Source organism: Netta rufina, assembly GCF_964035555.1.
Source record: "Netta rufina genome assembly, chromosome: 7".
Lineage (NCBI taxonomy): Eukaryota > Metazoa > Chordata > Aves > Anseriformes > Anatidae > Netta > Netta rufina.
The window spans coordinates 21,835,032-21,847,090 of record NC_140130.1 but is presented as its reverse complement, the minus strand read 5'-3'; the positions used below and the strand labels follow the sequence as shown (position 1 = coordinate 21,847,090).

Sequence of the window (12,059 nt, the reverse complement as noted above, 5' to 3'; positions counted from 1 at the left end):
GGGGGCGGCAGCAGCGGCGCCGGCCTTTGTTGGGGGCGCGATCGCCCGGCGCCGTGCCCGCCTTAACGAGCCGCAGTTGTTACCCGCATGCCGGCCAGCTGGGCCGGGGGGCCGAGGGGCCCCGCGGCGGGAGCGGCAGCGGCGGCCGATTGCGTTTAATTAGGGGCCAGCGCGGAAGGGGCGAGGGTGGCGCCGCCCGCCCCGCTCCCGTCGCCGTCCTGTCCTGTCCCGTCCCCGGCGAGCGCCGCTTCCTCCCCTCCCCTCCGCCCAGGCCCCGGCCGCCGCCCCCCGATGGAGCTGGAGGCGCAGTGGTGGACAGGACAGCTGGCGGCCGACATCCACCAGGCGCTGCGCTACAAGGTACCGGGGGCTGGGGGGCTCCGGGGGTGGGGGCTGCCCGGTCAGGGGCTCGCCGGGGTTTTGTTGGGGTCCGGCCGTGCCGTTGGAGGGGGCCGAAGGGCATCTCCCGGCCCGCTGCCCCCGTCCTGACAGCTCGGAGCAGCCCGGCCGTCCTCCCCCTGCGCTTTGAAAGGGGTCAGGGTGCGCTTGGCTCTTCTGCAAGGGTGCCCGGGCAGAGCCGCGTTCAGGTAAAGTGTTGTGCTACGGGCGGGATGACAGCAAAACGCGCGGAGCGCAGCAGAACAGCAGAGTTTCAGGTTCTTTGAAGTTGCTTCAGCTCTGACTTGAAGTTGCTCGCGGGGGGTGGCTGGGTACCCAACACTGCCTCAGCTTGAAAGTTTGTTTGCAGCAACCGAGCCTGCTACAGACGTGCTCCCGCTGCCTTACAGCAGTGAGCGGATTGTCCTCCTTGAAGGTGTGTGACTGCCACAGCAACTCCTTTTTTTTTTTGAAGGGGGTGAGGAAGGAGGAACACAAGAAAAACAGGATGATCTGTGTGCTTCCAAGGGAACGATTACTAAAACTAAGTCAGTCCTTTGAGACGCAAATTCCGCAGTTTAGTAGGTACAGGTGGCTGTTTTGTCAGTTCTTTCCCCCACTTCAATAACATGCTCCAGACCCTTGCATTGATGTTAAAACTTCAAAAAATTTGAGGTAACTGACTTCTAACTGGATGTCACTAGCCTGTTCCGATGGAGATTTAATTGCACTCAAAATCCTGCTTAGTCCAAGCTCCACAACATAACTGATATGGTAAGAGGTGACAGCAGCGCTGCTTTGCTGGATGCAGGAGAGGAGAGTAGCTGCTAGGCAGGAGCCTGGGGAACGCTCTTTGTGCCAGACCAAGTTTTGTATTCAGAACAGATCATGCCAAAGACTTTTCTCATCTGTGGTGTTGGTAGGGCTTTTGTGTCTTTCAATTTGCAGACAGTGTGAGGTTTGTATAAGTTCAACTAAATGTCTGAGAGCACACAGCAATCAGCATCAGTGCAACACCGGTGAGATCAGATTGTCAGGGTTAGACGTGTGCATGTTGCAAGCAATGACACCCCTGCACCCCCCTTTCCTCTTAACATTTCTACCTTCAGCGAGCTGTTAGTGTCCTTCTCCTGGAGGCATCTGCAGGAGATCCAGCAGCACTGGGGCACGCAAACACTTCAGTACAAAGTCTGGTTGCTCAGATTAAACTGTAGCAGGAGGGGGCTGAGTTAAGCTGTTGGACTTTGCATTGAAGCATCTGAGGGGTACTTGGATACCGTTGCTGCTTCCCTGCTGGGAGGTACACGTGCTTTGCAGTAGAGGTGGTATAACAGGTGGTAAAAATGAAAGTCACTCTAACTGATTGCACGAAAGTCACTCTAATTGATTGCATAATGGAAAATATGTTAAGTTATACTGATGTTATGCAGAACCAAGTTATTTATCAGTTTTATACTACAATAAACAAGTTTTGCTCTGTAAAAGGAATGCTGAAACTATGGGAACAAAAAGAAGGGGAGGAGAAACTCTGAAAATTCCATGATAAGTGTGGGAATATCAGCTGTATTGGCTTGCTAGCAATACAAACTAAATGGTGGTTGTAATAAAATTACATGCTACTGTCCATCTAGGAGCTGAAGCTGCCCTCCTACAAAGGCCAATCTCCCCAGTTACATCTGAGAAGATACTTTGCAGATCTGATTGCCATTGTGAGCAATCGGTTCAGACTCTGTCCTGCTGCACGACATCTAGCTGTGTATCTGTTGGACCTCTTTATGGATCGTTATGACATATCTGTACAGCAGCTGCATGTGGTTGCTCTTTCCTGTTTACTTTTAGCAAGTAAGTATGTGGCACCATACTTTAACCAGAGCAATATAGGTTCTTCTGCCAAATGCAAGGAGTGACTTGATGGGATACAGCAGGTAGAAGGGGAAGCAGAGTGGCTACAAAAGGTAGACAGATTAGTGTACATAAATTTGGCCCACTTGGTAGGGCATTTCTTTTAGACTCTTGGTTTGATATCTATTGGCACCTGATAAAACATTGAAGAAAAAATGAACTGCAATTAAAAAGATGTTTATGCTTGGAAACGCAAATTATTCTACGATGAAATTTAGCAGGAGACTAGAGGAATAGAAAGGCTGCCTTTCTAAGGACATGTCAAGATAGGCAGAACCAGTGCTGAAAGCAAGAAGTTAAGATACCTATGACAAAGGAAGAAACTAAATAAACCGTAGGTAGACTGTACTGAACCCTGCTGATTGTCCTGGATGTGTCTGGCATACTTTAGATTTCATAAATTGAAGTGTTCTTTATGCAAGCTAAGGCTAATGTAAATCCTGTATTGTGTAAGATACAAAATGCAATCACCAGTGTATTCACCTGTGTTACATGGTATTCTGAAGAGGGAATTAATTAGAAACATTCGTTATGAACTGTGCTGCTTATATTGACCTCAGCTAGGTTCCTGTGGTGTGTATCCACCTTTCTGTTTCTGGAGTCCTTTCAGAAATCCCCAAAGAGATTTGGATGTAGTTTGCAGCGTACCTGCTGGTAATTGTTTTTAAACCTAGTGCCCAAGCTTTGTTCTGGTAGCAGAATTAACTGTTGGTTCAGTTTCTGCTAGTCCATTTCTCTGAATCTATTTTCATTTTCTCAAACAAGGTGAGATCATTGTGTTGTAGCTCTAGGCCTTCTCTGCCAGTCAACACCTCAGCACTCTGTTTTTCTATTTTTGGTATACAACTTCCTTTCATTGCACTTTGTCTCCACCAATAACTGTTCTGTTGAATAGTTGTAAAGTAGAAAAGAGTTACTTTATATTCTTCTGGGAGGTAGATTTTGGCTGGATGTCACCAGACACCTTTCCCAAAGGATGGGGCTCTGGTTATAAAAAACAGACCTCAGAAACCAGTCTGATCCATTTAAGAAAGTGTATTGTCTTTGAAATAATGCCAGATTTTCAAGTGAAATTCATGTTTTGAAGAGTATTATTATTAAAAAAAAAATAAATCAGATCTGCCATCTTTTGTAACAAGCAGCAAGTAGAGCTTATGAGAGCGTTGAGTCCTTGTCCTAAGAAGTAGCGTGTGAATTAGTTTAGAAAGCACAAACCAAAATGCTCACTTAAACTTTTGTCCTTTATGGCTCAAACAAGCAATTTAGTCAGCCATACAGTGAGTTAGATAAATCATATATCTATTTAGGTTGTAGAAATAAGAAGAGAAATGATTGTGACCCCTGAAACTTCTATTTCTGTAATTGCTACTAGAGTGTGGGAAACAGAAACTAACTCACTGGGGTTGGTGTTGGATTATGTCCTGATGTAAGTAGCTCCCAACACTGGGGGGGCGTGGGGGAAAGCAAATGATCAGTACGTTCAGTCCTGTGAAAGTCTCCAAAAACGTGCATTTACAACATATGTAGAACTGAATAGAGGGTGTAAGATGGAAAAAATTTGCAATGAAATTGAAATAGCACAAGCATATGGCAAACTGTATGGAAATGTGACACTTGTTTCCCTTATTAATGGGTTTTCTACATATACAATTTTGCTTCAGGCTAAAACCATACAGGCCTGACAAGTTAAAGTCCAGGGAAAGCTGAAGCTACTAGCAGTTGAAACTGTGTGTATAAGGCTCTGTGGGTTTTCAGATATACACTGCTGAAATCCACTTGTTTGAAATGCTGGAGCAACTTACCAGTTATATCCAAAAGCGTGCCTACCATAACAAGCAATAAAAGGAGTCGCACTGGCTAGAGATGGAGCTGTACTCTAAAAACAAAAAGGGTGTGCAGCAGTAGGAGGATGATTAAAGTTGCATGCTGTGGTGTTATGTATGCCAAGTCACATCACAGTGGTATTTCACTGATAATAGGGACACGTTATACAACAATTTGGTGACAAAAACTTAAACATATACTGTACCAGAGATAGCATAATACAGCCCACTTCTGCTCTTGGCAAACAGCATCTGTGTGCGTGGGCAGAAGAACCAACAGGAAATATGCCACTGCACAATATCCAACACAAAGTTTGACATTATCTGCTGAAATTTAGCCCTTTATAGTATGTGTTCCTTTTTGTCTCCAGTGAAGTCCTTGCACCTGTGGGAAAGTCTCAAACTTGTTTGACATAGTAGAATTGAAATATGACCAATGCAGACATCAGATGCAATCTGTTCACTCGTGCTGAACCTTTTTTTCCCTCCTCTTTCTGTTCATCTGAAGGTAAATTTGAAGAAAAGGAAGACAGTGTTCCCAAACTTGAGCAGTTGAACAGCTTGGGTTGTATGACTAACATGAATTTGGTACTAACAAAACAGAATTTGCTTCATATGGAGTTATTGTTGCTAGAAACATTTCAGTGGAATTTGTGCCTCCCAACTGCTGCTCATTTCATCGACTATTATCTTTCTATTGCTGTCCATGAAACTGATCTTCATGATGGCTGGCCAATGGTTTGCTTAGAGAAGACTAAGTTATATATGGCAAAATATGCTGATTACTTTCTGGAAGTATCACTGCAAGGTGAGTTACAAATTTCAGGTAACAATTCCTTTGTTCTCTTAGCTGACCACGTCCAACTTACACAAATCTTTTTCTCTTCCCTTCATTTTAGATCACGCATTTTTAAATTATGCCCCTTCTTTAGTTGCTACTGCATGCGTAGCTTCTTCAAGGATTATCTTGCGTCTCTCTCCAACGTGGCCTACTCGACTGCATCATCTCACTGCATATTCCTGGGACTTCCTGGTGCCATGTATTGAACGACTATTAATGTAAGTTAATAGCTGCTTTTTTTTTTTTTTTTTAAGCCTGTGTACTGATCTATTGGTATGCTTAATTGCTGTAAACTGCTTGCAATGTTAATTTTTATTTCAATTTGTCTATATGCAGGTATTAGGTAATAATTTTTTTTTCTTGGAAAGAACAAAATAAACACCACCCTCTGATCTAACCTCTGTTCTGTTCTTTCAACAAACCCCAGGCTTGCAGCTGATGTATGTAATGAAAGGCATAGTACCTAAAGCATGCCCATGCTGTTGTAGAAGTGTTTTCAGTATCACACTGGCACACTTTGATGTGGGAGGGCAGGGAAGCCTTACAGTCATCTTATAGTGCAACGTAAAAAGTTAGCAGTCCCTTTGGGAAAAAAAAACAAACTGGTGATGGTTGACCTGTGTTCCAGAGATCAGCCCCATATGGTACCAGAACTGTAGCTGATTTTAGGCCTGTGCAGCTGGCACCTGCTTGACCTCAGCATAAAAGCAAATGAAAGAGTATGTCTAGATACATCTGAGGCAGGTATAAATCAAAGGGAACTGGGGTGAATTAGACTATTTTAAGCTAAACATGGAATAAGCCAAAATATCATGTCTTTTGAAAACCATATACCCAATTTAAATGAGGCAAAAGCAGCAAGCAAGCTTAAAGTTCAGGTTCTGGTAATCTGGCACTTCATTGCACTGATATTTTTAGATACTGCTGTATTGCTTGTATTGCACTTAGCTTTAAATGAGTTTTTGTATTGCTACAAAATTCAGTGAAATCCTGAAAAGAAACAAGTTCTAAAACTATATGAGTTTAAAGGGTATGCTAAAATGGTTTTCTGTTTTTTAAATTGTTTTTTTAAATGTTTTTTAAAGTGTTTGGATGCTTTCATATAACTGCACCATTTGTTAGTGCTCTTAAATTAATCCAAAGGAATTTAAAATGACTTCCATATCCATTTTAATGTATTCTGTCTTCTCATTTTGTTTCAGTGCGCATGATAACGATGTGAAGGAAGCAAACAAGCAAAAAGGACAACATGCTCAGTCTGCTCAACATACTGTATTTCAGTCCCCAGCTCCAACTCCCCAGCAGGCCAGCGTTCAGCAGCACATACCCCAGTATCTCCAAGCTCATCAACCTTCATTACAGTATCACCATCAGACATCGCAACAGCAGAACTGTCAACAGATACTATCAGCTAATCACACAGCATCTTACCCACTTCAGACTTGCCCTGCTGCCTTACAGTCTAGTGTTCAGGCTCGAGGCCATGGACAGACTGGTGCTGCTATGTCACTAGCTGTTCCGCTAGAAGTGAAGCCATGTGTAAGCGTCTCCTACAACCGGAGTTACCAGGTGAATGGACGATATTCCTGTGTTACTCCCTGCTTTGAGAGGTGATAAGTACAAAACTTATTTTGTGCTTCTTTATTTGGGGCAGGAAGTTGCATTGTGGGGAATTGTTTTTTTCATTTTTTTGTTGTTGTTGTTTTTGTTTAACCTCAAATAAGTTTGAGGGCAACAAATTGAATTTAAAAAAGTGTCTTTCCAGAGAAAAAGCAACTGGATTGGCAATCAGTACTGTAGCTCAAGTAGAGACTGCAAAAAATAAGCACACAGAACATCTGAAAGAATGCACATAACTGGGAGTAATAACTTCTTCCTCAGGCACTCGGAATACTGTGTGCTTCGAATGCACATTTTGAAATATCAGCCAAAAGAAAAATGGCTGTGGACTAACTACATACTTAAGTTTTAATGAAGGAGATATGCAGTATTACTTTGAAGACGTTTGTATAATACCACCATACAGTATTAATATTTACATTAAATTTACTGAAATTTAAGAATATATAGAATGCCAGACTTCTCCAGATACATGGGGACCACAGGAAGAAACAAACTTAATTTACATAACTCCATAACTCTTGCCCCTTTTTCAGCACTTGTATTGGACATTTGCTTTAGACTAAGGCATTTGAGTTAAGTGGTATTTTGATAGTTTCTAAAGTTTTGTACCTCACAGGATAGACACTATGTTTTTCCTTTTCTTCTTCCCTATTCTTTTTATGTTTAAAGTAACTCTTTCATACTAACTCAGGGAATTTTCTACTCATTACTTTGTGCTGCTGGTTTATACACTTAATTGGGTATAGCCTGAGGGAGAAGGGTAGAAAGGGAAGAGCCTATAGCAAATAGAGGGGCTTTTCTTCAGGGCGTCTGTATCCAGAGTACCAAAGGGCTGTGTTAGGGTTCACAGAATGTAGATGTGAACTACTGCCCAGCAGTGTGGTAGTGAGTAATTGAAGTAAAGAGAAAGTTTCAGCTGAACTTGTACTGTACCAGAACTACTACAGTGGCTGTGATTTTTCCATGTAAGTGCACACACATTAATAACCAACAGAAAGCGTCCTCCAGTTGTACTGTCAACATGTATTGTGCAAAAAAAAAAAAGTAAATGCTTCTACAAATCCAGCTCTGTGTCAGGCTTACAATGGAGGAAAATTCTCAGGTAATACAGGGGCAACTTCTTATTCTACTATTTGGGAGTTCCAGAAGAAAATGCAGAGATTTACTCTTTTAAATGGGTGGATCAAAATATATTGCAGAGTGAACTGCTTTATCACAATTAAGGTGCTAATTATGTAACTTAATGAAATTACACTATCTCCTGTGGAGTGGATAGTCTGAGGGTAGAAAGCTTCACTCATCCAACTCTTTGATGAAAATGGTGGTGAAGATATTACTGGAGATTTTTTTTTTTTTTTAAACACCTGCCTCTCCTGTGGTAGAATATGGGAGGAGGTATGGATGACAGAATTTCTACTACTTCAAAATTTCTTTATAGTAGGTGGGCTTAAGGCTTTTTTGTTATTTTGTCTTTTACCACCTTCTCACCTGTCTTAGTGTGTACCACCTAATGAAACCGAAGTATTGTGAATCTTACTGCTTGCAAAGTAGGGGCAATTAAGATATGTTACCAGCATTAAGATGAATGCTCTATCACAGGAGAGGGGGCCTTATCATAATGTTCAGAATGGAGGAAGGATGGCTGTGCTCTTTCTTCCTGGAGCTGAGTGATGAAGTGCTACAAACCCTATTTATTGTGGAGGAGAAGAAATCCTGTTTCACTTTTTTTTCATAAATCCCAATTTTTGTTGTGGGCTTTTGTAGCATACATGTGCAAGTCAAGAGGGGATAGGTGGGTGAATAAAAGAGATAATCCTCTCTGTTTTATTCTAGAGAATCAACTTTGAAATAGGCATAGTGTGTTCAATTCTTACTTCCTCTAAGTGCAAATTTTTTTTCCTCACCTCTCTGTCTCTTAATGAATATTTCCCCAGGTCTGCGAGTAGTGTTAAGTAGAGATTTTCCACCTCATAAGATGCCATGCTTTTTATTCAGAATTGTTACCCATTTGAGAGAGAAATAGACTTCCTTCTGCAGGTTTCATTTTGTTTCAGTGCTATATATCAAAGTCCTCAGTGCTCTAACTACCTCTGATAACTATGAATGTACAGTCTTGTAATAGACCACGACTTGAAATAACAGCAGATGCCTGTAGCAAACTTTTCTGTAAAATCTTTGTCAGCTAACTTGTCATCTGTATTTGTAATGCAGCAGTATAGGCTTTTCGTTTTTGGAGTATTACTAAAGTTATCCCATAGGCATTTGATATATAAAAGTTTAACTAATACTTAACACTGGAATTATAATGGGCAGGGGGATTATTCAGTTAGTTAATACTGCAAATTTACATTTATTAGGGTATTTTTGACTATTTTTAAGACATTAGATCAACTGTAAAAAGATCCACTACATGCTGTTTTTAATTTATTACTTAGTCTGAGTTTTTTTCTTACACTACAGCTTCACCATGACTACAGAAAATGTACACTGAACAGTTTCAATGTATTATTTAAAAGGGCTTTAGCGGTGTACATTAAAAATACACTGTTCTTACTATTAGAACCAAAATGTGTTTTTTATGGCATAAAGAAAAATGGTGCTCCTAAATGCAAAATGTCCAAAACAATGGAATCTTTGTGAGTGCTATGCATTCAATTTATTTTTAAAAAATAAACTAGTTTTGAGTAAGAAGACTACGTGGTGTATTATTTAAAAAACTGTTCCTAATCTGTCTTCCACCATCCCTGTGTAGGGGCTGGAGATGTAAGAACTTCTCTGCTCCCTCACGCCCCTATTTCTGTGATGCTATAATAACCTTCAGGAACTCTGACTTTACCACAAAAATGGGGGGGGAGGAAATCATGCAGGAAGGCACTGTAGAACTCAGTGCACCCACAGCAAATGCTCAACATTGTACATTTCATCAGCCTTGTATCTAGTGCACAGCTCTAAAAAAACTACACTGAATTCATTCTATTCTCATTCAAAAAAGGGATACATGTAATCCTTTCAACGCTAGAAATCGATAAGGACACCACTGGGCTTGTGGCAAAAGGCTATTACCATGAGCTCTCAGGCTATTATGACAGCCATGAGAGCAGAAGGTAATAATTTTTAATTGATAATTAATTTACTAATACTGTACACACTTGAAACAAGACACAGACCTCCAGAAATTAAGTAGGCCACTCCATCTCATTCCTATAAAATTAGGAAGTTAGGTAGCATATATACTACATCAGTGCTTCAATCCATAAAGTTTTGTCCTTAACCTTAAAATGGCAAAAAAAAATTCTATCTAGATCTTTTTTCCTTGAAATCTCAATTTTTCTCCATGCAATTACAAAACAGTAACTACCACCTGACCTTTATAAAGCTCTAACAACTCTAAGGACTGCCAGCTACATTTTGCTTAGGTTTTTCAGGAGATTCTAAATAGCAGTTCTGGGGATTTGTTTGTACATAAAATGAAGTTTTGTCTTTGATGCAGATAATGAATGTGGATCATGGGAAGCAAATAGTCCTCCTTCCTGAACTAAATTTTGCATTGCTGGCAGAAGTTGATGTTGTTTTCATTAAAGTTTTGGTGACTAGCACATCCCCCAGAAATATTTGTTTTGCAACTGTAATACCACTGTCAAGTATGTATAAGCCAGAAAGTAATGTGGCATCCTTCCTCAATAATTTCTTAGTTCTACATTCTGAATGCTCAGAGGAGCATTAGCTTCTTGAGCTGATAAGTCCTTATCTGACCGGACACAAGAGCCCAGTTAGCAGTCTTCTATTTCAATCAGCAGCAGCATTTTTTTTTAAACATCAAGTTAAGGAGCAATAACAAAATATTGCTATTTTTAATTTCTATTCCAGTGATATTTTAGGAGGTACAGCCCAAGCACATACATTGGCTAGTTTACATTTACACATTTTGATCTTTCCCTGCAATTAGATGTATACAACTTCAATAAACAAGACATATATTCTGACAAGGAAAGCCACTTTCCACTACACATCAAAAAAAATTTCCTCTGCTTACAACTGAATAATTACAAACTATCTATATAGATATCTATATAGAAAATAGCTCCAGGTTTTAAAAAATTCTCAGTGCAACAACAGATGCAGACTCCTGCCCCCAGCCTCCTACCAAGAGGAAGGAGGCTTAAGCAAGACTTACAGGTACTGAAACTGCAAGCTTGAGATTCAGTATGAGTACTCATACGTAACGGTTGTATTTACCATGCAAGTTGATTGAATAATTATTTTATGTGCTAGCTAGTACATGCTTTCTACAGTTGTTTGAAAATGCTGCTTCCTGTTCTTGAAACACCTGAATTTACTCTCCTGAAACAGCAAGATAACACTTTCATAGAACAACCTGTTAAAGCTCTCATGAAAGTAAAGATGCATTTTCTATATTCTACAAATCATTTAAGCGACCGCTCTCAGCACTGACTGTACGTTCTGTAGGAAAATTGTAACCTTGTAATTAATTACCATAACCAGTAATTAATTACAAGAAGATTAACAGCCATTAGAATGCCAATTTGTAGTATAATCATAGGAAAGACCAGGTTGGAAAGGACCTCAGATATTACTGGGTCCAGCCATTCACAGTAAAAGCAGGGCCTAGACAAGACTGTCCAACATCTTATCTAGCCAAACCCTGAAAGTCTGAAGTGGTGGAGTCAGTGGAAAACGTACAGTTCTAATCTTCCTACAATAAAGTTTAACAACATATAACCCTGACTTATTTCTTGTGGTACTGAAAAGACACATTACACGGTGACTACAGCCCATCAGACCAGTATTTGAAGACTTGTCCTCCTTTCAACCTCCAGATCCTCAGATGTATTAACGGAACTCCACTAGAGTAGAGGGCAAACTGTGAATCTGCCTATGGTCAGCACAGCATAGTGAAAGCTTTTGCTGGATGGTGTTCTACTTCAACTTTTTTTTTTTTTTTTTTTCCACAAAGGTCATCCATACGCACATTTGGATTTCAAGCCCTTACCAATTACGTTGCTTAGAAGAGAGCTTTGTAGGCTCCTTTGTTTTTATAACAGCAACTACGGCAATGTTTTGTTAAGTGTAACTGCTGAAACTGTACGTTTAGACACATAAATCTTGCGGAAGGGTAAACAGTACTCTGGATGGCCTCTTTGCAGACCTTGGGAGATACAGAATTTCTTCAGAAATGCCACAGAGACAGTTTCCAGGGAAAGCACCCATATCATGGAGAGTGGCTCCATGCTTCTGGTACTGCATTACATCTTGGTGCTCACATCATATCTTAATGCATGTTCACTGTGCAGCAATAAGAACAATCATCTGTAAAGACTTGGCTGTTCCATACCCTTCTAGCAAAGATTATGAATACCAAGAAGACTATCTTCATCGACAGATGAAGAAGTGGGTGTGTATCCACACATCCAAAAGATTGTCCAATGACAGATGTGAAAATAGGATAAGATCCTACTGGGCAACAGGTTCTC

The 12,059-nt window shown here is 40.6% G+C and overlaps 1 protein-coding gene across 2 annotated transcripts; it reads left to right on the top strand.

Moving 5' to 3' along the window:
• Positions 1–291: 291 nt before the first annotated feature.
• Positions 292–9,153, top strand: CCNJ (cyclin J; the record flags this gene model as incomplete). 2 transcript variants are annotated; one of them, XM_084289937.1, is made up of 5 exons in its annotated part: positions 292–360; positions 2,010–2,220; positions 4,612–4,911; positions 5,036–5,162; positions 6,147–9,153. In XM_084289937.1, 5 exons carry the CDS (start codon positions 292–294, stop codon positions 6,556–6,558), a joined length of 1,119 nt encoding a protein of 372 aa, XP_084146063.1. In that variant the 3' UTR covers positions 6,559–9,153. The 2 variants fall into 2 exon arrangements, with proteins under 2 accessions (XP_084146063.1, XP_084146062.1); XM_084289936.1 differs by having other exon boundaries at positions 5,003–5,162.
• Between the last annotated feature and the right edge of the window lie 2,906 nt (positions 9,154–12,059).